The 24,969-nt window shown below is 33.7% G+C and overlaps 2 protein-coding genes, 1 long non-coding RNA gene and 2 pseudogenes across 4 annotated transcripts; 2 read left to right on the forward strand and 3 right to left on the reverse strand.

Annotated features, from left to right (window-relative positions):
• Positions 1-1,862: 1,862 nt before the first annotated feature.
• Positions 1,863-6,391, reverse strand: LOC120181518 (annotated as a pseudogene).
• A 2,277-nt stretch (positions 6,392-8,668) lies between these two features.
• LOC120181515 (methionine adenosyltransferase 2 subunit beta-like) lies at positions 8,669-11,120 on the reverse strand. 2 transcript variants are annotated; one of them, XM_039186616.1, is made up of 6 exons: positions 10,799-11,116; positions 10,558-10,720; positions 10,269-10,456; positions 9,822-9,945; positions 9,364-9,494; positions 8,669-9,106 (listed from the first exon to the last, which is right to left on the reverse strand). In XM_039186616.1, exons 1-6 carry the CDS (start codon positions 11,039-11,041, stop codon positions 8,975-8,977), a joined length of 981 nt encoding a protein of 326 aa, XP_039042547.1. In that variant the 5' UTR covers positions 11,042-11,116; the 3' UTR covers positions 8,669-8,974. The 2 variants fall into 2 exon arrangements, with proteins under 2 accessions (XP_039042547.1, XP_039042548.1); XM_039186617.1 differs by lacking the exon at positions 8,669-9,106 and adding an exon at positions 9,161-9,262 and having other exon boundaries at positions 10,799-11,120.
• Positions 11,121-12,294: 1,174 nt separating this feature from the next.
• Positions 12,295-14,741, reverse strand: LOC120181519. Its single transcript, XR_005521765.1, has 5 exons — positions 14,594-14,741; positions 13,866-14,197; positions 13,650-13,743; positions 12,810-13,245; positions 12,295-12,632 (listed from the first exon to the last, which is right to left on the reverse strand). It is a non-coding gene; the product is annotated as an uncharacterized LOC120181519 (long non-coding RNA).
• A 2,248-nt stretch (positions 14,742-16,989) lies between these two features.
• LOC120181516 (accelerated cell death 11-like) lies at positions 16,990-18,590 on the forward strand. The gene is made up of 2 exons (XM_039186619.1): positions 16,990-17,020; positions 17,971-18,590. The coding sequence occupies exons 1-2, from the start codon at positions 16,996-16,998 to the stop codon at positions 18,588-18,590; spliced, it is 645 nt and encodes a 214-aa protein (XP_039042550.1). The 5' UTR covers positions 16,990-16,995.
• A 2,039-nt stretch (positions 18,591-20,629) lies between these two features.
• On the forward strand, positions 20,630-23,880 carry LOC120181514 (annotated as a pseudogene).
• Positions 23,881-24,969: the final 1,089 nt, after the last annotated feature.

Below are 24,969 nucleotides of genomic sequence, written 5' to 3' on the forward strand. Positions count from 1 at the left end.
GAAAGTGATATCCGTCGCGGGTAGTGGGCGGGTGATGGGTTTGAGACCTTACCCACCCCGCATCCACCCTCTCCGTATCCGCCTGCCCCATATTCGCCCGCCCACTAAATACCCATTAAATTTTGAACTATTATAAATTTAGGTATAATTTAGGGTTTGTCATTTATGTGTGTCAAAGAACAAAAATATTATGTGTTTGTCATTTATGTTTCTAGACTTTAATTATGTCTTTTATTATGGTGTTTTATGTACTTTAAGATCTATGTTAGCACTTAACTCAGATAATCATTGGCTTATTTTATTATGTTTCTTAATGGACGTGTTTGTTTTATGTTTATTGCTTATGTATAACTTAAGGTTGCTGTAAGGCGGGTCTAGCCGGGTACATCTCAAAGTTGGGTAGTTGGTGTGGGGATGAATTTGAGAATGTACCCACGTGGGCGGGTGTAGATTTGAAAAAAATTACTCATCATGGGTGGTGGGGGGTGGTAGATTTAAAAATATTATGTAGTATGAGGATAGGAGAGGGGATATCCGCACCTGACCCACCCGTTTGCCATCACTACCCATTATTAATCGACATTCGCAATAAAATTATTACTATTAAAATTTAACATTTTACATTTCACTTTCTTTCCCATATTAATTTTTCAAAAAATATACTTTAAATTAAAATTTATTTAAAAGGTTCAATGTAAACTTTTATCCTAAAAAATATACTTGAAATTAACTAAAATTTATCTGAAAGTTCAATGTAAACTTTTATTTCCTTGATAATTATTTGATTAGACTAGTTTCAAGGTATATTTTAAATTGGAGAATGCCATTAAATCTCAAAATGAGATTTTTTTTGGTTTTAAATTTCGTAAAATTTAAAGAGAATTTGAAAAAAAAAATAATCGATAAAGTTTTAGATAACAATAATTGAAATTCATCGGTACTCGATTACCAAAAATAAGGGAGAATGAAAAATTTCGATGACAATTGAAAATGGATGAAAATATTTTATTTTTAATAAAAAGATAATGAGAAAAAAATGATAATTTAATCTCCTCATCAACATCAACCTGTCATATTATATTGCTATTAATCATTTAATGATATATAACAAAAAAATAAATATAAAAAATTTGATGCTAATTTTTTTTATAAAAAATCAATAGCAATCAATATACATACTAGTGTTCAATAACTAATTGTATAATATACCGTAATAGTTAACAAATCTTATATGTACACAAATATACCGTAATAGTTAACAAATTTAGTCGCAGTATGGTTTTTGGTTTTCTTTGAGCCATAGATTTCAGGTAAAATCAAGTTTATCCGTAGGGTAATTTCAAAAGATTAAAAATCCATAAATTTTTTACGACATTGAAGCATTTTTCTCGAAAATAAAAAGAAAAATTACAGATAATAATAATTTGGGTAAATTTGAGTTTAGTACCTAAACTATTATTTTTATCCATTTTAATACCTAAACTTTCAATTTTTTCGATTTTTCTAACAATTAATTCTTGTTTCATTTTAATACCCACCGTTAAAAACTTAAAGCATTTAATACTTAAACTATTAATTTTGGTCTACTTTAGTACCTAAAATATTAGTTTTGGTCTATTTTAATACCTAAATTTTCATTTTTTTCTCAAAATTTAACGTTTAACGAGTGTACTAAAAAGAAATAAAAAATGAATGTTAGGTATAATTTTGAAAAAGATTAAAAGTTTAAATACTAAAACTGATAATTTAAATATTAAATACATAGTTTACTCTAATAATTTTTAAAACTCACTAAATAACGTAAATTTATTATACGAAAAGATTGTAAATTCATTAGAAAAAAAGGGAATATAAAGCCCGGTTTATTTATTTTCTCCCGCGGAAGCTGGGGCCGAAGAGATTGACCCAAATTCCGAATCAAAATTGTGTAAGGGAAAGAGAGACTACTTCTGTTGAACAAGTGGGCTGTAATTAGGGTACCACATATGGGAACGTACGTATTTCACCGTCTCCTCCTGCACCCATCCATCCAGTGTGAATATATAATTATCTTTAATTTCAAGAACGTGTGTGTCTAAATAGAACACAAGTAATGGAGAAAGAAATTGCATACTTCTGACATGCTGGCCAGATCTGTAGGACCCACTTGTAAATACCCTTCAGCCAGTTCCTCTTCAACAGCAGCTCAGACGACGGCTGCTCCAACCTCGGCTGTGATATCTCGAATACTGTAATACCATTCGACATTCAATGCATTGTTAAAACCGCGTAAAGTGAGCATATGATATATATTTCACGCCATACATTATTATGAATCATAGTATAAATACATATAAGATGGAAAAACAAAGAAAAACAAGTAAACTTTTACCAGTTTTGAACAAGGGAAAAACCAGTGAGAGCCTAAGAAATATTACCTATTGACAGATGGAAACAATATGCCCTTTTGGATTTCTTGGTCGGTCATATAAGATGCAAGGCTGCAATTCAAAGGATAGCATTTCATTCACAACTTCCATAACAAGAGGGGAAGCAACTATATAATAATAAGCACGTTCATACCGTTCAGCAGCAGCTTGCAGCATTCCGTCGGTTACAAAACGAGCACCAGAGACCAAAGCTCCCAAGCCGATCCTGGATTAGAATAAAAAATGGTTAAACCGAAGTTAAGATCGAAGCACGGTTAACGAACTAAAGGACAACGAAGCAGAAAATAACACCTACCCTGGGAACAGGTACATGTTATTTGCTTGATTTACATAACCCACTTTGCCCTCACCTGTCAACACTCAAATGACTAGAATGTAACAATAGCCATAACTGAAAAGAAAAACCACGAACACGGCTTGTAAATGTATGATGCTAAAGCTTTCAGACATTATATGGAAGATACCGAGCTTGACATCTTCAAAAGGGCTTCCACTGGCAAAAACTATGTTTTCTCCAGCATACTTAAAAGCTTCAGTAGCAGTGCATTCAGCTGTTCAGTTGAAATGCAAACAGATGTCAAGACGAAATATCTAGTTTTATAAGGAAAACCATACCGCATGGCAGGAGCAGGACAGAGAAAACAAACCATTCATTGTGGGATTTGACATGGCAAATATAGCAGGTCTACTTGAACCAGATTCACGCATAGCCTTGAGCACCTGTTTTTGAGCCAACAAAGCGGTGAGGCATACTCAACACAATGCAGAATGTCAACAGTAATCAGAATTTAAAAATAAGCATGAACTGCACGCCAATAACAAAATAAATAGGAATTTCCACCTCTTCACCGAACACACCGCCAACTCCAGACAAACCAAGAAGCACATCAGGTTTGAACTTTTTTACCTGAATAAAAGTCGGTTCATAACGATTAGGTTTTTATATATATGTAAAGAACAACCATGACTTGTTGAAGATTGTACTTATAAAAAGGTGTAGCATAACATCAACCTTTTCATCGTTGAACAAAAAGATTCAACTTATCACTTCAATTATACATGTTGTCCCTCATGCAAATATTGAGCTTACCACTTCAAGAAGAGAGTCGCCATCTTTAAGTTCCCCTATCTGTCCAGGATCTTTAGCAAATGGAACCGCTGCCGGATCAAGATTCTTCCTTTCTTTAGTGATGAGACCCTTAACCAACAACAAACAATTAGAAATGCAAGTATGTAGCCACCACATGGAGTACGGAATTAATAATACCAGAGGATCAAGTGACAAACTAGCAAAAACATTTATATTCCTAGAGTCAAACCATAATCATTATCTATAATTTTTCTAGTAGAACTTTTTGATTTGTTTATTCATGAACTCCCCATCTTTTTTACACAAGAGAAAGGAAGATACATATCTAGAAGAACAAAAAAGGCTTTGCTCAAATAGGATGAAAAGTACTAGAGTGCAAAAACTGTACATCTTTATCAAGTAGGAAAAAGTTCTGGGAAGCTGTTTCTGCTTTTCCTGTCATCTTTGCAACAGCTCGCACAGCCATGGTAAGAACACCAAGCCCTGCACTGGATGACAGACAGAAAAGTGTGTGTGAGAAATAAAGCAGAGAGGGAATGGGCGCAAAGGAACAGTGGAATACTTGTGAGAGAATGAAATCCCGAACCTTAGTATAAGTTGGCCAATTACCTTCCAGCTCCCACCACAACAATCTTTTGGTTTGGAAAGTGATCCAAAGGCCGACCTTGTGCTCTTACAGTTCCTAACAATCCAGCAAGTGCAACTCCAGCAGTTCCCTAATAGACATAAGGTAAGCACAACTTCCTAATACTGCTGCAGCAATCTGCATTACACTAGAAACTAATCCAGTCCATATAAGTAACATGCTGAGCCAAGTGCTCACCTGCACGTCATCATTAAACATGCAAAACCTTCTCCTATAGCGTTTCAGAGTTTCAAAGGCCCACTTCATTTGAAAATCCTCAAACTGAATGGGGAAGCCATTAAATAAACATCATGCTACAAGCATAAAACAAAAACCTCACTTCTGAAAGAAAGAAACCTGTATAATAGCCTTAGGCCAACGTGTTAAAACTGCTTTAATGAACTCATCAATAATTGATAGATACTCTTCCCCTTCTAACCTAGGTTGTCTTAGTCCTAAGTCTGTCCAAACCCAAAAAAAAAAAAAGTCCAAAGAAATCTTAACAATCTGTTAAAAAAACAAAGTAACAGAAAGCATTTCATATGCTCCAGTCTATGCAGGGAATAACTACATAAGAACAAAGTAATTAAATACATATTTTACTCACAAAGTGGGTCGTCAATTAGCTTTAGATTGTTAGTACCAACATCCAGCATAACCGGGAGTATCTGTCAAAGACATATTGATTGAATTATTAAAGTTATAACACAAGAAAAGAGAGTTGCCATGTCAAAAAAAGTTGAAAACGTAAAATACAATAATAATAGGGAACAAATATTTACAGGTAGATATAAACCAAATAGTTGCAAATAAGTTCACATGCATATAACAGAGAGCTTCAACTGATGGTTAAACATATCAAATACAACCAACATCCAAACACAAGTATGAAAATGGTCGCAAATGGTTGATACAGGCCAAATTAATCGGTGTTAAGTACCGATAAGAATGTATAGCTCAAATTATGTAGACGACAGGCATGCACATACATGCAAACACGCACAAAGAAGAAGAAAGCATAACCCATACTCTCTGTGGGTTGAGACCAGCAGCTGCAACATACATATCAAGTTTCCCGATTGGTATTCCAATCCCATGAACTCCAAGGTCACCAAGACCAAGAATTCTACTGCCATCAGTCAAGACTATCATATCAACCTATAAAACAGAAGGAAATTGAATTTATTATTAGATCTTCATGCAATAAGCGAAAATTCGTAACCTGCAGAAGCTTACCCTTTGAGCAGGCCAATTATATATCATAGACATCATCTCTCCTTTATCCTTGGCACTGAAATACATTCCTCGTGGGCGTCAAAATAATCCAGAATAATTTTGGCATACTAGTCCTACAGTTGGGGTGTAAATTATCGGAGCAAAATCTTTGATGTTGTCAATAAGAACCTGAGGCAATATTCAAGTGATGTTCAGAACTTAAAAGTTTTGTATACATATTAGAAACCCGGACAAGAAAAGAAACTTACTCGGAAGTACAGTGTTTCATTCCTGTCATGCAATCTGTTCAAGATCCTCCATTTCGCTAATGCAATAGCACTAATATCCAATTCGTTCTGTGTATTTTTCTCCAAGGAGCGATATGATTCAACTAGCGATTAAAAACAGTGTCAAAATAAAGGCTATTGTTAAAAATTAAGATAAGATCAACCAGGCCAAAATATCTCCTAAAAGACAATATATAGAGGAAAATGATTTTCAATTTTCAAATCCAAATAAACAATTACTATCTAAATCAGATCAGATACTAGCCTTTCATTTACTCAAAGCACAGATACTTGTATATTGTTTTCTGCCTTCAAATCGAAAGCTTCTTAATATAAATCTAAGAATGCTCTGAAAATATAAGTAGGCTCAAACTTACTGAAACGAGCATATTGCTGCTCAAATGATATCACGCGTGGCGGAAGGAGACCACGAAGCCCCAGTCGATTCCTTTCAGTCAAAGGAAAGCCAGTGTCCTGAAATTTAACAAGGAAAAGAGAGAGCAATAAGAAAACAATAAGACAATTGAAAATAACAAAAAGGATATTACTTCCAAGTGCAAATGTAACATATTCATCAGAGATCATATTTAGAAAAACAGATTGCTCAAATAACCTTGTTGATCCAAGGATCATGAAGAATATCAGCTCCACGCTTGTGGATAATACAAGGACGAGGAATCATCGATGAGAAGCAACGACTCGATCGGCTCAGTCTCGACGCCACAAATCGCGCCAGATTCCACATTCCGTGCTCCGTATTTCAATTTCCAAATTCACAAAAAAAAAAACTCACTGATAAAAATATTGCAAACGTAGAGTGGTGGTTTTGTTCTGAGCGTGAGTTTAGCTCAATATTTATACACTAAATTTTGATGAAGAATTATTCACTTCTACTATAATTTTGTTGTTCTATCTATTTATTGATGACTTTATTTTTGTTTGGCTGAAGGTCGTGTGTGTGAGCGCGGAGAGTATATGTGGAAGCGGGAAAAGTTATACTTCTTGGAAAATTCTGAGTGTGTTTGGGAGAGAGTGCGATTTGGTAGGACCGCGAACGCTTATTTGGAATATGGATCGCAGTTGCTACTTTAATTTATTTATTTTATTTATTATAAATTTTAAGTTTTATATATCATTTTTACTATTTAATTTTTCATAATTTTTATTTATAAATTTAATAAGTTGTTTTTTTAACAATGTTAATTCTTTTATTATTGTATCACCTTAGCATCTTATTATATCAAGATCATTGGATAATCTATTCCCAAAAGAATATTTTTGAATAAAGAATTTTTGGAGCCTTACATATGATAAATATGACCATTTGACGTAATCTCTGACAGAACTACGTGATCTGTCAGAATCAAAATCAATTAATAGTTATCACATCAATCTTGTCAACCTACGATAATTATTATAATCTTAAGTTTAACATCAATATTATGAATCACTAAAAAACTTATTGAGCAAGACTGTTGCGTTCGAGATATTTCTCTAAACAAATTTTTCCAACGCCAAAGCATTGTATTCCCAACTTCTTGGTTTAAATGTGAATTTTTAGATAAAATTGAGGTATTTGGGATTGCTTTTGCATTTCGAACAAGTTTTTTTTAGCCAAAAGCACTTCCATAGACATTTCTAAATGGGAACAAACTATAGCTTTTGCTTCCGTCATCATCTTTTACTTTCTTATGAAGAAAATAACTTGAACTTGATTAACCATCATATCATCATTGATTATGATTCTGTCTAAATTAAAAGAGATGATTTGTCAACATTCGGCATAACTCATTTATTCCTATCTATTGATCTCTAATCTTGATAATTTTTAATCATCACTTTTTTTTTCATTTCAACTTTAAAAATTTTCTCAAATTGCATGAACTAAATTATCTCGGTGGTTGAATCGTTGTTGTTCCTAGAAGTCATGAGTTTGAGCATCAGCGACTGCAGCAGGGTGATTGAGCGGTCATTGTTAGAATAGATACTACTTTGTAATCACCTTAGCTTAATAAAAAAAAAATTCTCGAACTAATATTGACATGATGTTTCAACAATCATTTGATAACATAAAATTATTTAATTAAAACGCTAACAAAAATAGTACCATGTGTTACATGTTTAATTGTTGAACGATCACATTATCACTTTAGAAAGAAAGAAAAAACTAATTCAGGCATCAAAATGGTAAAAAAAAAATTAAAATATCATAACATTGTTAAATTTAAGATCCAAATAATATATTAAGCCAAGAAATCCTCACTAAATAGCTTCCATATTAACTCGATCTTGGTGCTTTGGAGATAAGAGTGCGGAAATCTCTACATATGGGGAAAAGATCAGCTTTTAAAGCGAACAACTCATCGGCCAAGTACATGGATTCGCTTGATCTTGAAAATTTGAGTGCAGCAGCTACATTGGTCTCCAGAACTTGATACGTGTTGCTTCTTCTGAAACTCAAATTCTCATGAAAAGACTGATCTTCCTCATCTGAACAATTCTTATCTCGACAATGAATTTCTAGATTCTAAATGAATGAATTACAGCACCGTTCAGGATGCTGGATGTTTCTTCTTCAAGGGAGTGTCTCGTGTTTTATTCTGTCATCCCAGTGATCAAAAAGTGTAATAATTATTCTTATATTCAAGACGATAGGAGCCGTCTCTGCGGTGCAATTGTATGCGGTTCGAAAGCATATGCATTTAATTTGTTTGGAGGTTTAGGTGAGTTTAAGTTTGAGATCGAGCCAGAACTTAGCTTCAAACGATTTGATGCATGACTGCCAGCAGCTTATCTAGTTGCCAAGACGCAGCTGGTCGGCTCCTATGGCGAACCATTTATCGTTCGGGAAAGTCGACAATCGACACTCAAAATTTCATATGAGGAGATGCTTGCTGCCTACGTTAAGGTACGAGTATCGGTCGCTCAACATTTTCCTACTATAGTTGATCAAATGAATTTTCGAGAAGAATGCAAACGAATTTTCACCCACGACTGTCTGATTTCACATCAAGCTCCAACAGGATCATTATTCTCCCAATTTTTTATTATAGCTCTGAAGGTATCTGAACAAACGAATAGCTCTTAGGCTTTAGAACAGAGCAATGAATGAATTTTGGTGCAACAGGCACCTTATCTGACCACCGATGTGACAGTCTGGGTACAAGTTTTATACTTCAATACCCAGAGTTTCATATTTAAACTTGTTCACTAAGGCTATACGGATGTTCTTTAATAATCAACAACAAATGCCAGCAAAACACAAATTTAAACTCCTTTTAGATGCTAAAGTACTTCAAAAAAAGGGCAACTATAGGTGTCACTAAACTCACAAATTCGCTTCAGCAGCAAGTGTCAGTTTAACACCATCTTTAAATGGAGTAGGTGATATATTGAGTGTCTGAACCAGCTTGGTGATATCCATAGATATATCAGCAGGAGACATGACACCACGGTCAACCTGATAAACCAGCAAGATACCGCAAACAATCCAAGTTAAAAGGGAATAAATTAAGAGAAAAGAGGCTGGTAGGAAATTCGGAATCATGCCAGTTTATGCTATTGCATGTACAGAAAACCTATCTAGAATCAGAGAGCCTTGCAGAAGGATGAATCACTAGACCATAAATCAGTGATTAAGCTATAGCATAGACAGAGTTAGGTGGAATTAGACTTTTTTCTTTTATATGGCTTTTGCCTTTTGTAAGGTATACTTACAGATGATGCAGATACTGGTTTAATTAATGATGAATCATGTCCTCTAATCTGTGCCACAGCCTCAGCCATTTGAACACGGGAAACCCTGTCCGGTCCACCAACATTTAGTAGCAACTGCATTTTCTTACTCTCTGGGATAAGTAACATAAGATCATTATCGCTATGTCATATATATGTGTGTGAGAATAGGAAAAAGGAAATCCCGATAAAAATGTCTTTGCAGAAGTAAAAGAACAACAAGGACTTGCAAAAGGGGGGCAACCTCTGTGAAAATGAGAATATGGACAATAGATGCACCAAAAGAAAACAAAGCAATGGTAAAGAAGCAATAAGCATGATTAACGCTCATGCTAAAATCTTCCTTCGCAATTAAAACTATAAAAACAGGAGACACAGAAGGACTAAAAGAAGAAGCTCACAAACTTTTATCAATAGAAGTACGGATAACAGCTTCATACCTGATAACCATTTCTCAGTCAGAGTCCGGATGACAGCCACAACATCCTTGACATACACCGGGCAGCGGTACTCATCATAAAAGAACTCCACTTTATCTCCTTTGGAAAGGACACCATCAATCCACTGCAACATGCTCGGTTGTAAATCACAGTTTAACGAAATAATCATGAATGGAAACATGTATAGTGTATTGCTGGCGCGCACTTTGTGTACTACTGTACTAACTACTCACAAGAGTGTAAACCGGCATTGATGTTTTCATTCCAAGCAATGTCTACTTAATCACTAAATTTATTTGGATGAAAATTGGAAGATTCAAATGCCCTGATATTTTTCTACAGGCATTTTCATTTACCAGCATATACTAAATAACAATAGTTATTGTTTTTACCCAAAATAAAAATGGAAAAGACAAACAATAAAACATGGGGCTTCAGCTTTCAGACCTGAATAGGAAGAGATTTAGGAACAGGTGATACAGTTTGTGGCCCAAATATAATACTACTTCTTAGAATAGCAAAATTTGTCCATTTCTCAGAGATGAACTGCTCAGCTGCAACTTTTGATTTTCCATAAACATTAACAGGAAGAGCTTCATCTTCTTCCTTGTAAAATGATTTCACTCCTTCATACACTAATGAATAAAGCCAACATCCGGAAAAAAAGGCATTTCCAACTCAGACATTATATCAAACAATTAGAATTCTTTAAAAAAAGAGCCAAAAATTCACTGACCTTGATCCGTTGAGAGATGAATAAGAAGCGTAATGTCATTTTGGGTGAAGCTTGATAACCAGTTTACAAGAGAAGTAGGCACGTTGATAGATGTAGCGGCATCAGGGTCTTTCTCGCAAGCACGAGGAACCGACAGAGCAGCGCAGTTCACAACGACATCAGGCTGCCATTAAACAAAAAACCGCAAGCTTTAAAAAAGAATTAGTGGGTACGAAAGAGATTGAAAGGAAGGGAACAAAACCTTGCCAAATTGGTGAGAAATGGAATGGAAACCAGCTCCAGTTTTCAAATCAACGTGGAAAGCGAGAGATCCGGGGAAGGCGTCGAGCAGAGGGCGAGGAGGAAAGGAGTTGTAGGTGAATGCCAATTCATATGGGGTAATTCCTTGGATCTCTGAAAATCCTTGCAAGAGATGTTGCCCCAAGTAGCCTGTACCGCCCACTACCAACACTTTCTTGGTGCCCATTTCTCCCTTCCTAGACATTTTTTTCTTCTTCTTCTTCTTCTTCTTCTTCTTCCTTTCTGGTAGGAAGTTTCGTCAAGGCTGGTACCGTTGGTTGGATTCTGAAGGTTTAGCGAAGGAAACCCATGGGAGGAAGCATCTTAAATTCTTAATCACTATTCACTGTCGCTTTGTGGGATAGCTATTGGATTGCACGTGACTTCAAAGTTGTAATAAGTCCGTCTCAGCTAAGACGGGTAATAAAATAAAGTCTGTAAGAAGTCATTGAAATACTTAAATTATTATTTTTTAACCTTTTAAATATTATAAAATACAATATATTAAGCCTGTAAACTAATTAAACGAACACGAACGAGGATATGTTTATGTTCGTTCGTTTAGCTTTAACCGAACAAATGAATGAACACGAACATAAACGAACAAAAAATTCATTTTTCGTGTTCGTTCGTTAAGGAATGTAGCTTGTTTGTATTATTTCATGTTCGTTCATTTAAATGATAAACGAACATAAATGAACGGATGTAAATGAACATAAATGAAAATATATTTTTTCTTTCCTAACAATTTTAGGATTATATTTATTTAATTATTTTGAGTCTTTTTTATTTGTATTTAAAATTAATTAAATTTTAAAATATTTATGGGTATGAGATTAAAACTTATTGGGTTTTAATATTTTAAATGAGTCTAGAGAGATTGGTTAAACATAAATAAACACACATAAATGAATATAAACGAATGAACATAAACGAACGAACATAAATGAACGAACAATTACCGAACGTTCACGAATGTAAATGAACGAACGAGTCCTCTGTTCATGTTCGTTCATTTATTAAACGAACACAAAATATTATTCATGTTCGTTCGTTTAATAAATAAACGAACATAAATAAACTTTTTACAGGCCTACAATACATCATACGTTTATAAAATTATAAAATTTAATAAATTTAATGATTACTTTATGTTAATTATTAAAATTTAATGATTATTTTATAATAGTTTATTAAACTTTAATAATTATATTCTAATAATTTAATAAATTTAATCATTTTGTAACTTCTACAAAAATTAATAGTTAAAATAATTATTTTAAGATAATTCAACAACTTTTAATGTACTTTATCCTAAAATAAAATAATATTTGAAAAAAATTCTTACGGCTACGCATACAAAGGGATTATTTATTTATATCACTTCCATTTTCATTATTTATTTATTTTTTTGCATTTTTCAGACGTTTAATAAACTAATAATTTTCAGAGAGAGACTGAAGCATAATTTTGTGACTTGATTTCATAAACCTTGGACAATGGTACAAATTTTACTACATGAAAATTTACAAAGTCCGAGATTAAGGCCTATGGTTACAACGTTACCTGTCGAGTGAAAAAACAGCAAAGAAAAAGAGGAACAATGAACTGATGAAACCCTACTTATAGAACACCAAGAAGAAACACAAAGGCTTTTGCTTATTAAACAAAAGAAAAGTCTCTTGAAGCTCGACGATATGAAGTTATCTATCCATTTCTCGGTATTGAGACTTTCTACACCTTTCTCAGCTACCCTCGGAAGAAGCTTGGGACTTCTCGATGAGAAACTCGATTTTCTGGCCAGGCATGGGATGAATGAAGCATTAGTTCAAGGGTTGATGAAAAAACACATAAGAAATATACATCTTGGGAGCTCTGACATTCATTTCTGGGTCAACTAATTATTATCAGAACCGACGATGCCTACAAAACCCTTTTCTCAATACAATAAAGAGAAATGAGATGGTGCAAACCTTTACTGATTTAGTGACTTCGACAAGTTTTTGCATAAGCAACTCTCCAGGCATCGTTTATGAGAATAAACAACTCTCCAGGCATAAACAACTCCAAGTTTTTGCATAAACACAAGTATGAACTTCTGATTTTCAATCTCCATAAGGATGCCTTGCATGCACAACAGCAATTCAGCAGAACATTTAAACAAAGTTCATTCTAATTGTTTATGAGAATAAATCTCATCATTTTCCAAAGATTATAATCCCAGGTGTACTTTTAAGGAAAAGAAGAAAGAAAGAAAAAAGATAACATAAGAAATCAGTTCCATTGCCTTTCTCAGAAGTGCAGGGTTAGCAACCCCTTGAACCTGTAGTTCATCAACAGGTGCCGCTTTTCCATGGGCTATGCTTTCGACTCTGAAAGTAAGGATACCGTACACTGATTGCAACCAGCCTGCCAAAACCGAACATATAAATTAATCGTCTGAAGGAACCACTGTACTAAAAAGTTTATATTGGCTATGTGCTCAAGTATAGACAAAACAAGATACAAATCAGAATAGAATAAACTGATTTTATTCACAAGAATGTAGAATCCCACATCATAAAGAATGGTCAAAGGAGAGAAAATTCAATGAATCATGGACAAAATGACAGTCAAGTTTTGTCACTCAAATCAGTTGCAGCTCTTAGACAACAATAAATGGAAAGGGGGTCATAATACACAGAATTGTTCTTTTACCTTGATGAGAAATCAATCAGAACTATCACTCGCAAAATTATCCACCACATGGAGAAAGGAAATTAGGGAAGTAAGTAGACAAGAAACCAAATATCTATCAAGTGCAGAACAAGTACCTTGTTCAATTATATTATCAATGACCTGTGAAAGAGGTACATGCTTCTCTACTGTTATTGTGCCCCAAAAGGGTATGAAAGAAGGCCTCGAAACCTTCAAAATAATAGCATGGAAAGGATTAAACTCAAAGTGAACTTATTTCTCATTGACAACCACCAAGAAGTTTAAATAAGTTCAGACCCTATATCCTTGTGCCCAAACTTTATTATCCATACCTCAAACTATTTCACTAGGTGTGACATACAGCTTGCGTGACGAAATGTCCTTCTGAAGCACATATCTTCTAAAGGGCAAGTAGAGCAACATGATGACGCCAACAACCCAAGCCAAAACCAGCAATAACGATATAGAAACCCATATAATGGTGTCATATTGAAGATAATTTCTTGCGAGTTCATCAAAGGAAGCCACATACAAAATCGGTTCAGAACTGTCTAATTTAAAGTCATCTTCCAGCGCTTCAGGATCAGCAAGTAGCTGGTCCTTTGACGAACGAAGTTCAGATGGACACTAGCATGGCCCAACAACATTCTCTTGTGTGAACAAACTAAGAACAGGGAAAAAAAACACACAAACCATCAAAACTAATCCTAAGTTCAAAAATTACATGTCAAAGCAAAAACAATAATATTCCTTTCAAGCCAAGAGAAACGAAGCAAAAACAATGTCAAGCAATAAAAAAGTTCCCCAAATATAAAACAATGTCAAGCAAATAAAAGTTTCCCAAATAGAATAAGAAATTTGCACTGAATCACGTCACCAAATTTCAAAAGTGTTACCAGTACTTTGGCTGGAACTAACTACTTCGCTAGTACTTTCTTTTTCAAAAAACAGGAAAGAATCTAGAGAACCAAACAGCGGGTATACATTCGAGAAACTATAAAAGCAAACGGCAAGTAAGTGAAACGAGAAATGATAGAGAAAGAGAGATACTTATTATTACCTGAAAACCCAGGAGACTGCTCTGGAAACTCGAACGTGAATAGAAAAAAAACTGGAACTGAAGTTTTTAGGGTTTTGAATTGAAATTTCCAGTATTGGGGATTTAGTACAGGGGAAGAAATTAGTAGTCTATGGTTTGATGATGATCATAGAGCTACGCCAAACCCCAAAACGGCACCAAAATTCAACTGGAACGTGCAGGACAGATTTGGTTTCCACGTGTATCATTGCCTTTTCAGTGGACCCACCACCACCTATAAACCTCCTTCGGATATTCCTGATTAAATTTTGTTCTTAATTTATCTATAAAAAATAAAAGGATTAAATACATATTTGATCACTGAATTTGTTTACTATTATCCACTTTGTCGTTAATTTTTTCATCGGTTTTATTTGATGGGGAGAAATAGTCGAGACGAGAGCGATTTATCCTTTTAGTTTAGATAGAGAGTTATAAATGATAATTTTATAAAAGAGATAGGAAACAAGTGAACTTATAAAATTGATTAATAGTATTAGAGGTCGGGAGAGTATCCCTCTCTTTATTCCTACATAATGATTTATACATTAATCCTTATATATTTGATCGCTGAATTTATTTTCTCTTATTCACTTTAGTCTTTAGTTTTTTCTATCACTTTTATTTTGGATGAGATAAATATTGTCGAGGCAATTGGGCGATTCGCTATTTTGATTTAAAAGGGGGAGTTATAATCAGTTATTTTGCAAAAGAGATTACAAGAATAATTATCTGTAGACTAAAAATGGTAAATAAATTTGGTCGTCAAATGGTAGATGTGAATTTGACGATAATAAAAGTGTATTTTAAAAAATATGAAAAAATATAACACATCTAAATTTAAATGAATTGTAATAAAATCAACATATTATTATATTTATTTTATGTTAATATTGATATTAATATTTATTTTTTATTATGAATAATATATTTATATATATATCTTTTGTGTTCAAGTCATTTAATTATATTTTTAGCTATTGGCTCTCTACATCATCTGTTTTTTGTCTTCCTCTATTTTTTTTATAATTTGTGTCAATTTTTATAACTCATATAAATTATTTTATTATTTTCTTTAACCGATGATGACATCGATTTTAATACTGGTTGTTGATCGTCAATTATCTTTTTTTTAATTTTTAATAAGAATAATATTATCTTGTGACAAGTTTATCTTTGACTTTATGACATGTATATCTTTGTCTTGTGACACATTTTTCTCTACCTTTTGGTAGTTTTAGGTCGTTTAACCGTTATTTTCGTTTATCATTTTTCTTATGGTTGAATTTGATATCGTCATAATTGATCAAGATGTCGCTTATTTGCTATCATGTTGATCTTCCCTACTTTGGACCCTTAGATTTATTTAGATACGCGATTTGCGTCCGTCGATTGACTCTTATTTGTGATTTATCGGCAGTCTTTCAGTAGTTTCATCTCCTTTTGTGGTTCATTTGCCGATGCAATCAAATTTATTTGTATCTTTATTTTGTTCGAACATTGGTTAAATTTTTTTACATTTTCCTTTTATGGTATTATGTGATTAGTTTTTATGTCAATAGTTATAAGAAAATATATTAATTATAATTTAGTTTACGTTTATGGTTATGCTCAGCTCAGAAATCTTCATTGTAATTCTAAATATTTTTTATTTTTAATAAAATTAACGATTTTATATAATAAAAATATATTTTAATATATATATATATATATATATATATTAAATATCAAATCACGTGGGTTTTACGCATGGTTTTTTTTAGATTTTTTTATTTTTTAAGTATCAAATCAAACTTTCATGTATGATTTAATGGAAATTTACGGTTAAAAGACTTAAATCGAACTATAGATAATAAAAAGAAATAAAGTGTATTTAATTAAAGAAAAGACTACTACATAGTTTACCCTATTTCTAATGTCATCGAAATCCATCTCAAATGTGAAAATGTTCATGTGTTGCAGTTTTAATATTCGACTAAAAAAAAGTGTTACCGATTTTATTATTATTTAAATAACAAAATCGGTAAAAAATGACTGAAAATATTATTATTTTTACCGGTTTTATTATTATTTGACGTTTTACTGAATTTGATAAAGCGCTATCGGTTTTGTTATTATTAGGCACTTTTACCAGAAATATTAAAAAAATTGATATTTTAAATAATAATAATATTTTAAATAATTTTTTACCAATTTTATTATTTAAATAATAACAAAACCAATAACACCTTATTTTAACCTTATTGTAGAAGTAACCTCTCAAATGCAATCCAAAAGGCATCTATACTTGACTTGAACAAAAGAAAGTCGGTTTATTCGTGTAATACACCGACAGATTATCTAGATTCCGTTTGCCGAAGTATCTCAGGGCTCTCTTTCCCAAAATGAAAGTGATCGCAGCTTCAGAAGGTAACTTACGTATTTAATTGTCACATTTTCTGTTCTATTTTTATTCAATGTTACCTTTTTAATGTTTCTGTGATTAGTTTTCCGTGAGAATATGTGAAAAGTAAGGAAATTTAGGGTTCTATTATCATTTAATTGAACTGATTTCCCCTCTTATTTCACTTTCGAGTTGCCTAATTGTGAATCGTAGATCTGATTGTTGTTTGACTTGGGTTGTTTTTTCATGTTGTAAATCGTGTTGCTCTAGTTTTGGTTTTTTCTTGTTGTGAGAGTCGGAGACAAAAAATTGTAAAAAGAAAAGCGCATGAAATTGTGAAATGATTGAAAAAGGATTGAGAGTAGGAGGAAGATGAGCAACTTGTTAAAGAGAAAACAGAGGAAGAGAGTTGAGAGAACTCTTCATTTAATAATAGTTCATTTATACTGAACACATTTTGGTATACATAATTGGTTAGGTAGTCAATTAACATCATATTAACAGCCCAACTAAATCAAACTATCCACTATCGATTCTACAGGACTTGGAATTGTAGGTTAATTGGGCTGCTTTTTTATTATTTTTGTCTAAATAAAGCTGTTTACTTCTATTTTTGTTGTGCCATCAACTGAATTTGTGGTTTGTGGGGGTTAACAAGAAGACGACGACTAACTTGCGGCCACGGTAAACTCACAAACGACAGATACGGAGGTGGCCTCTTTCTCACGCTCATGTTCTTTCGTTTCGATTCTCCCCTCTTTGGTTGTTTAGGCATCGCCTTCAAGTTCGAAAAAGAAGAAGACTTACTTGCCTCGTCGGTTTATCGGTGTTGCTTCTTAATTCATCTTCTATAGCTCTGGAATATCTATTGATGTAGGCTTCTTGTTAATTTTACCATATTGTCTCTCTTCGTAACATGTTAGTTTGCATTGGTACCAGGTGGCTTACTCACTAGTATTACATAAAATTTGATCAGCAATGGCAAATGCGGAGAGCGATAAGACACTGAGAAAAATCGCCGAGGCCTTGAAGGAACTTGCAGCCACGGTGAACTCTCAAACGGCGGATATGGAGGTGGCCCCTTTCTCACGCGCATGTTCTTTCGTTTCTCCCCTCTTTGGTTGTTTAGGCATCGCCTTCAAGTTTGAGGAAATGGACTACGTTGCTAAGGTTGATGATCTTGCAGAGGCATCAAAGTCGATTGTGACGCTAAATGCAATGATTGACGGGGATATAGAACGGAACTGCGTGAGGAAAGCCGGGTGTCATACACGAAACCTTTTGAGAGTGAAACGCGGTCTTGACATGATCAGGGTCCTCTTCGAAAAAATTCTAGCTACAGAGGGTAATTCCTTAAGAGATCCGGCTTCTAAGGCCTATGCTCAGGTGTTTGCACCCCACCGTGGCTGGGCAATCCGGAAAGCTGTGGCAGCTGGGATGTATGCCCTTCCGACAAGGGCACAGCTAATGAAAAAACTAAATGAAGACGAGGCGTCGGCGAGAATTCAAATGCAAAACTATGTCGCGGCATCCGGTACTGTAATTTTGTACATTGACAAACTCTTCCTTTCAAGAGAACTGGGTACAGATTGGTAAAAGAACAGTATTTACAGATACCTCTTTATTGTTGAATAACACAACCAGCAGCCACGGTTGTGCCCCTTTCAAGCATTTCATCAAAGAAAACACGTGTCGTTCAGTTATCCTTTTATTTAGATATTTTCATCTTCATAAGTGAAGATCTTCGCCTAAGTACATGCAGTTATGTGATACGATAATCTAATTTAAGATTAAAAAATAATAAAAATATGATAAAAAATAAAATATTAATGAAAATATAATATATTAAATTGAATGTAACTTCAAACATTATAATTTTATCACATTTTTCGTTATATTTATTTCAGTCGTTTTTTAACTTTAAATTAAATTATCCTTAAAATTTCCCCAGCTTCATCTCCTTTCTTACGTTCCATCAATTTAAGAAAAGCATATCCTTGCTGTTTCTTTCTTTGTTTTATGTTATGGGAGATGTTCTCAAATTTAATCCAACCTTCAACAATCCTCCATAAATCCAATAAAGATATTTAAATCAACAAATCAATAATTATTCAATTCCATTCATGAAATTGAATTAAAGCTATTTTAACTTTTCATAGTATCTGATAAAATCGAATAAATATTAATCAAGAAACCATGAATTTTAAATAAAAATATTACAAAATACATAAAATACGAAATATATATTTAATATGTAAAATAAAAGGATGGAGCCAACAAACTGGGCCATGTAGAAAACAAAAGACTTAAATATAAAATAAAGATTAAAAAACTTTACACATCTATTCGTAAAAAAATAATATAATTTAGACATAAAACAAATCGGATCCTTTGGTGAATAAATTTGAGGGTTAAGATCGTTATGTGCATGCCAACGCTTTTCCCAAACGACAAAAATACTTCTTCAACAGCTTTTAGTTTGGATGGACAAGCACCCTTCAATGCATGAATTTCATGTCAAGAGTTGTGCGTTTGATAATATTTCGATATTATTTTTTATAATTATTTTAGATTAATAAAAAATATTTTAGTATAATATGCGTATAAGTTTTCAAAGGAAAGCTCCAATAATAGAAAATTAAATGAGAAGTACCATTGTCTGTAATTTACAAAGGATTAAATATATTTCTGAATTAACAATTCATTGATATAAGGTGTATTTTAACTTTAACAAAATTATAATTCCATGATTCGCTAACTTGTGGAAAATATTTATTTAGGGTAAATTATACCTTTTTCTAATGAATTTTACTCTTTTATTTTACTCACCATACTTTCAATTTTTCTATTTTGCTCGTTGAACTTGACAAATTGAATTATTTTGTTCACTTTGTTGTTATCTCTCTAATGGTGTGATGACATGCCATTTTTTAATTATTATTTAATGTAAAATAATTGAAAATATAAAGAATAAATTACATCGATCCTCACTGAAATTTAATCACTCTCCTATTTTGCTCACCCAACTATAAACTAATAATAGAAGGTGGTTGGATTTCAACGTCGACCGTCTTAGATGGTGGTCGTTCGACCCCAAATTTCATTTGTCATTTTGTCTCGACACCTTGAATCTAAATCCGACCTCCATTTTGTCATAACTTACTTTGAAGTCCACGAATCGAAGATTGAAAGTGAAGAAGTTGAAACATTTCAGTCTTGATTCACAAATTTTGGGATATTTTCCAATGAAACAACAATCAGATTTAGACTCAGGGGGTCAAGATGAAATGACCCATGAATTTTGGGATCAAACAATCACCATCAACGACGATCGATGGTGGTTAGAATGAAAAATGATGTGGTGATCGACGACGACAATGGGGAAAGAAGATGATTCGAAATGACGTTGTTTTGGTACATATTTGAGTTTTTTTTTAAAAAAATCGTTTTGGTGCTTGTGTCATGTCATAACACCGTTAAATGATTTAATTTGTAAAGCTTAGTGAGCAAAATAGAAAAATGAAAAGTATAATGAGTAAAATAGGAGAGAGAGTAAACTTTAGTGAGGAAACGGTGTAATTTACCCATAACTAATTAATAAAACAGGCGAACCCAAAAGCATATTCTCTTGTCAAAATCTCCTCCTTGGTTCTCATTTCCACAAACTTCGAAGTCTCGAGTTCGCTTACAAGGAAAAACAAATTAAAATACAGGTAAATTTTACTCCTTCCTATCTTTGTTTTTCATCGATCTGCTTTGTTCTTCAATCTGGCTTTCTCCATTCCTCGGTATTATGATTTCTGTTTATTTTCATATATATGATTGGTTGAAGATTTTCGTGCTCGTAATTTTTAGCAAAAAAAAGGAGAAAGAAAATGAACTAATGTTAGAGTGATCCTTGAATATAGAATCTCCCTGATTTTCTTGCTTCTCATGGTTTCGTGTCGAGGTAGCTATCCTGGAATCTCTCTGTTTCATGCCTTTTTTTTCCTCTCCTGAAGTTATTAGTTAATAGTTCAGATCATTGATTAAGATTGTCAAATATCCTTTATCATATTTTTTTAATGTTCCGTTATTTTACCAAAAAAATCATTTTTATCGTTTAAACTTTCATTAATATGATTTCGTGTCCTAGGATTAGGAAGGACTTTAGTATCTCACTCTTAGTTCGTTTAGGACTCACGTTCAACTTAATTTTTTTTTTTGAAAGCTAAGTAATTACAAAGTAGTATTGTTCTAAATCTCTCAGCCTTTGACAACGAACTTTCAATCACCCTGCTGTTGCAATTGTTGGTGCTCAAACTGTTCTTTTAAATTAAAAAAAGAAAACCTAAAGCTAGCATAATTTAAGCTATAGATGGGAATATGGTGGAGTGGATTTGAAATTAGGTTTTATTTATGGGAATTCCAATTTTATTATTAGCTTTTATATTTTAGGTAAGAATATTTTGGTTGCTCGACTCTTGTTCCAATTTTCTTTTGCATTTCAGCTAATACTTGTGCTTTTATAATTTTTGATGCAGTTGTAGATATTACTTTGGGTTTTAGAAAGGCCAGCCTCTCTATATTATAAGCTGATTGTGTTGGTTCCGTGCTGAAATTGTTGGTTGATAATTTAAAGCTGATGCCTGAATGGATAGAAAACAGCATATTGCAATTTTTACAACAGCAAGTCTGCCATGGATGACTGGAACTGCAGTTAACCCATTGTTTCGAGCTGCTTATCTTGCCAAAAATGGAGAGAGAAAGATCACATTGGTGATTCCTTGGTTATCCTTGAAAGATCAAAAACTAGTATACCCAAACAACACTACTTTCGGTTCACCTTCAGAGCAGGAGTCATATATTCGTCAATGGCTTGACCAGAGGATTGCATTTATTTCTGGTTTCACTATCCGCTTTTATCCTGGAAAGGTAATCATAATAAGCTTTTATTTTTCCTATCAGGCTTTTTACCTAGAATTGTAATCATATCTTATCTTTTCCTGAAGTATTAATGCGTTTATTTACATGGTAGGCTCCGCCACTTTATCTTGTATCGTATATGTTCTGATCATCCAAACTTCCTAATGTCTCTAAATGACTTGTGGATTTAAAAATAAATAAATGTACCTACCTAATTTTATGTTATCCACATCTATTGGAATGCTAATCTGTTAGAATGTATGATGTCTCTGTGTACTCGTGCAGCATTTGGCTGATGTCTTCAGTGTTTATTTAGACATTAGAACCATCATTTGAGTAGCGTAGTAGTAATCTGATGGTAATTTATGATATCACTCCACTTGTGATGCAGTTTGCTGTAGATAAGAGAAGCATTCTTCCTGTAGGAGATATCTCGGAAATCATCCTCGATGAAGAGGCGGATATTGCTGTCCTTGAAGAACCTGAGCATCTTACATGGTTCCATCATGGGAAGAGATGGAAAACTAAATTCAGACTTGTCATCGGAATAATACATACCAATTATCTGGAATATGTGAAGAGAGAAAAAAATGGACAATTCCAAGCATTTCTTCTGAAATATGTAAATAGTTGGGTTGTAAACATCTATTGCCATAAGGTAAGTTTCCTAATAAGTCTTGATTTTCATCCTGGTTGTAAAACATTAATGTAACTTTTGCCCCTTTTCTGTTAAAGATATGTGTTATTTTAGGATTAAAATTTGCACTTTTGCGTACTAGAATAAATTTGTGAAAAGCTTAGATTATCCAAGGAAGAAGGTAGTTTCTGTTCACTTTGCCTTGGGTGCTGTATTCTTCCTACTTTAACCGGGATAGGATCACTGCCAGCAAGGGGAGAACTGGGAGGGAGAAGAAAGTTGAATTTCCTTGAGTTTCCATGTGTTGATTTATAAATTATAATTAACTTCATCAAATTGCGATCGTGTGTAATTGCAGGTAATTAGGTTGTCTGCTGCTACCAGGATTATCCGAGATCCATCGTCTGTAATGTTCATGGAGTTAATACCAAGTTCCTCGAGATAGGCAAGAAAAGATTTGAGCAACAACATGGCAGTAACCAGGCCTTCACCAAAGGGGATTACTACATTGGGAAGATGATTTGGAGCAAAGGCTATGGAGAACTACTTAAACTACTACATGATCACCAAAAGGAGCTCGTTGGTCTTGAAGTTGATCTATATGGCAACGGAGAGGACTCCGATCAAGTTAAGGAAGCTGCTAGCAAGCTGAAACTGACGGTTAGAGTGCATCCTGGTCGTGATCATGCTGATCCTTTATTCCACGAGTAAGCCTCCTTCGTTCTCACACCGTCCCATCCCATTTTTAGGTCCGGTTGATGAATGAATCGTAAATTTTTCCCTTGGATTCCTTTTCAGTTACAAAGTCTTCTTGAATCCTAGTACCACAGATGTTGTTTGCACCACCACAGCCGAAGCGTTGGCCATGGGAAAGATTGTTGTTTGTGCCAATCACCCCTCTAAACGACTTCTTCAAGCAGTTTCCAAATTGCCGAATATATGACGATGAAACGATTTGTTGAAGTCACACGCGAGGCACTGAGTGAAGAGCCTGTCCCATTGACCGATAACACGACGTGAGCTATCTTGGGAAGCAGCAACGGAGCGTTTTTAAGAGTTTCTGAGCTAAACCAGGTCCCTACAACAGGAACGGAGAAACTATCATCGAAGAAATTTGCATCGGTCTCCTTAAACCTGTGGAAAACCATAGAGGACACTTCAGCATATGTTCACCATCTGGCCTTGGGATTTGAAGCAACGAGAAGAGTATTTGGTGCAATTCCGGGGAGCTTGCAGCCGGATGAAGAGCAGCGTAAAGAACTTGGGTTGACTAGCTGATTGAAAGTTGAATCATTCTTTGTAAATTCATTTCAAACATATTTGGAATTATTTCTTAACATATTTATATATTTAGTGCTTGGTTCAGTTCATCCTATATTTCAGGGTAATCGTATCCCAAGTTCATCCTGAACTAGTAGATTTATATTTTCTAGTGTAAAAATATAGGGGTAATATTTAACCAAAAAAATATAGGGGTAATCTTAATCCTACTTGAGGTAATGAAAATTACCTATGATAGTCTTCATTTTATTATTACTTTTTATAAATTAAATAAATGTATATATATATATATTAAAATTATTAAATATAAGATAAAAATTGAAGTTTCTCTTAAGAGTTGGGGATTGTTTAACCTTAAGGACCGATAGTCTAGTACATGTGACGGAGATGACGATAGTCTGGTACAGGTGACAAAGATGAGTCATGTTATACCTCCTCTAAATTTCTTCAGCATCTCTCTTTTCATCCCTTCGTGTATCAAACCTTGGGATTTTTAAAATTTTATATTCTCCAACCAATTATAGTTTATTAATATATAATCATTGCCAGATAACGTGATTTATCGTTAAATTTATTATCTGACAAAATTATCAATTAAATCTATTCTCTGACAATCAGATTAATTTAATCCGTTAACTTATATATGGCTATCGTCACTTTATGTATGACACAATACCAAAGATCTATATATAAATCATCATATCTCTAGTATGATTCTCCACTGTTTCATATCTCTCGTATGATTCTCCACCATCTCTCGTATGATTCTCCACCGTTTTGAATGTGACACATTAAAAGGAATCAACCACTAGAAAAAAAAAACCACTAGAAACTATCAGTGTCCCATTTACTCCGTCAACAAGTAGTTGTGTTGCTTTGGGCCGGAGACGGTTGGTAGTGTGTGTTTGTGTGGTCAAAACGTTTCTATAACAATATCATATCAAAGCTCATTTTCTCTACATTAAGCATCAAAATAAGCTCCACTATTCATTGGGCCTGCGGTATATACTAAATTATTTACTACCAATAAGAAGTAAACGCCAGTGACGCCGTCGTTTTGACCAATACACCTCCGACGTCCACAGGACAACCCATTGTTCTTCAAATCCCAGTAACGGCTGCTTTCTGGGATTCCATCCTACTAAACATTGC

The sequence above is a fragment of the Hibiscus syriacus genome, unplaced genomic scaffold (assembly GCF_006381635.1).
Source record: "Hibiscus syriacus cultivar Baekdansim isolate YM2019G1 unplaced genomic scaffold, ASM638163v2 tig00112528_pilon, whole genome shotgun sequence".
In the NCBI taxonomy this organism is placed as follows: Eukaryota; Viridiplantae; Streptophyta; class Magnoliopsida; order Malvales; family Malvaceae; genus Hibiscus; species Hibiscus syriacus.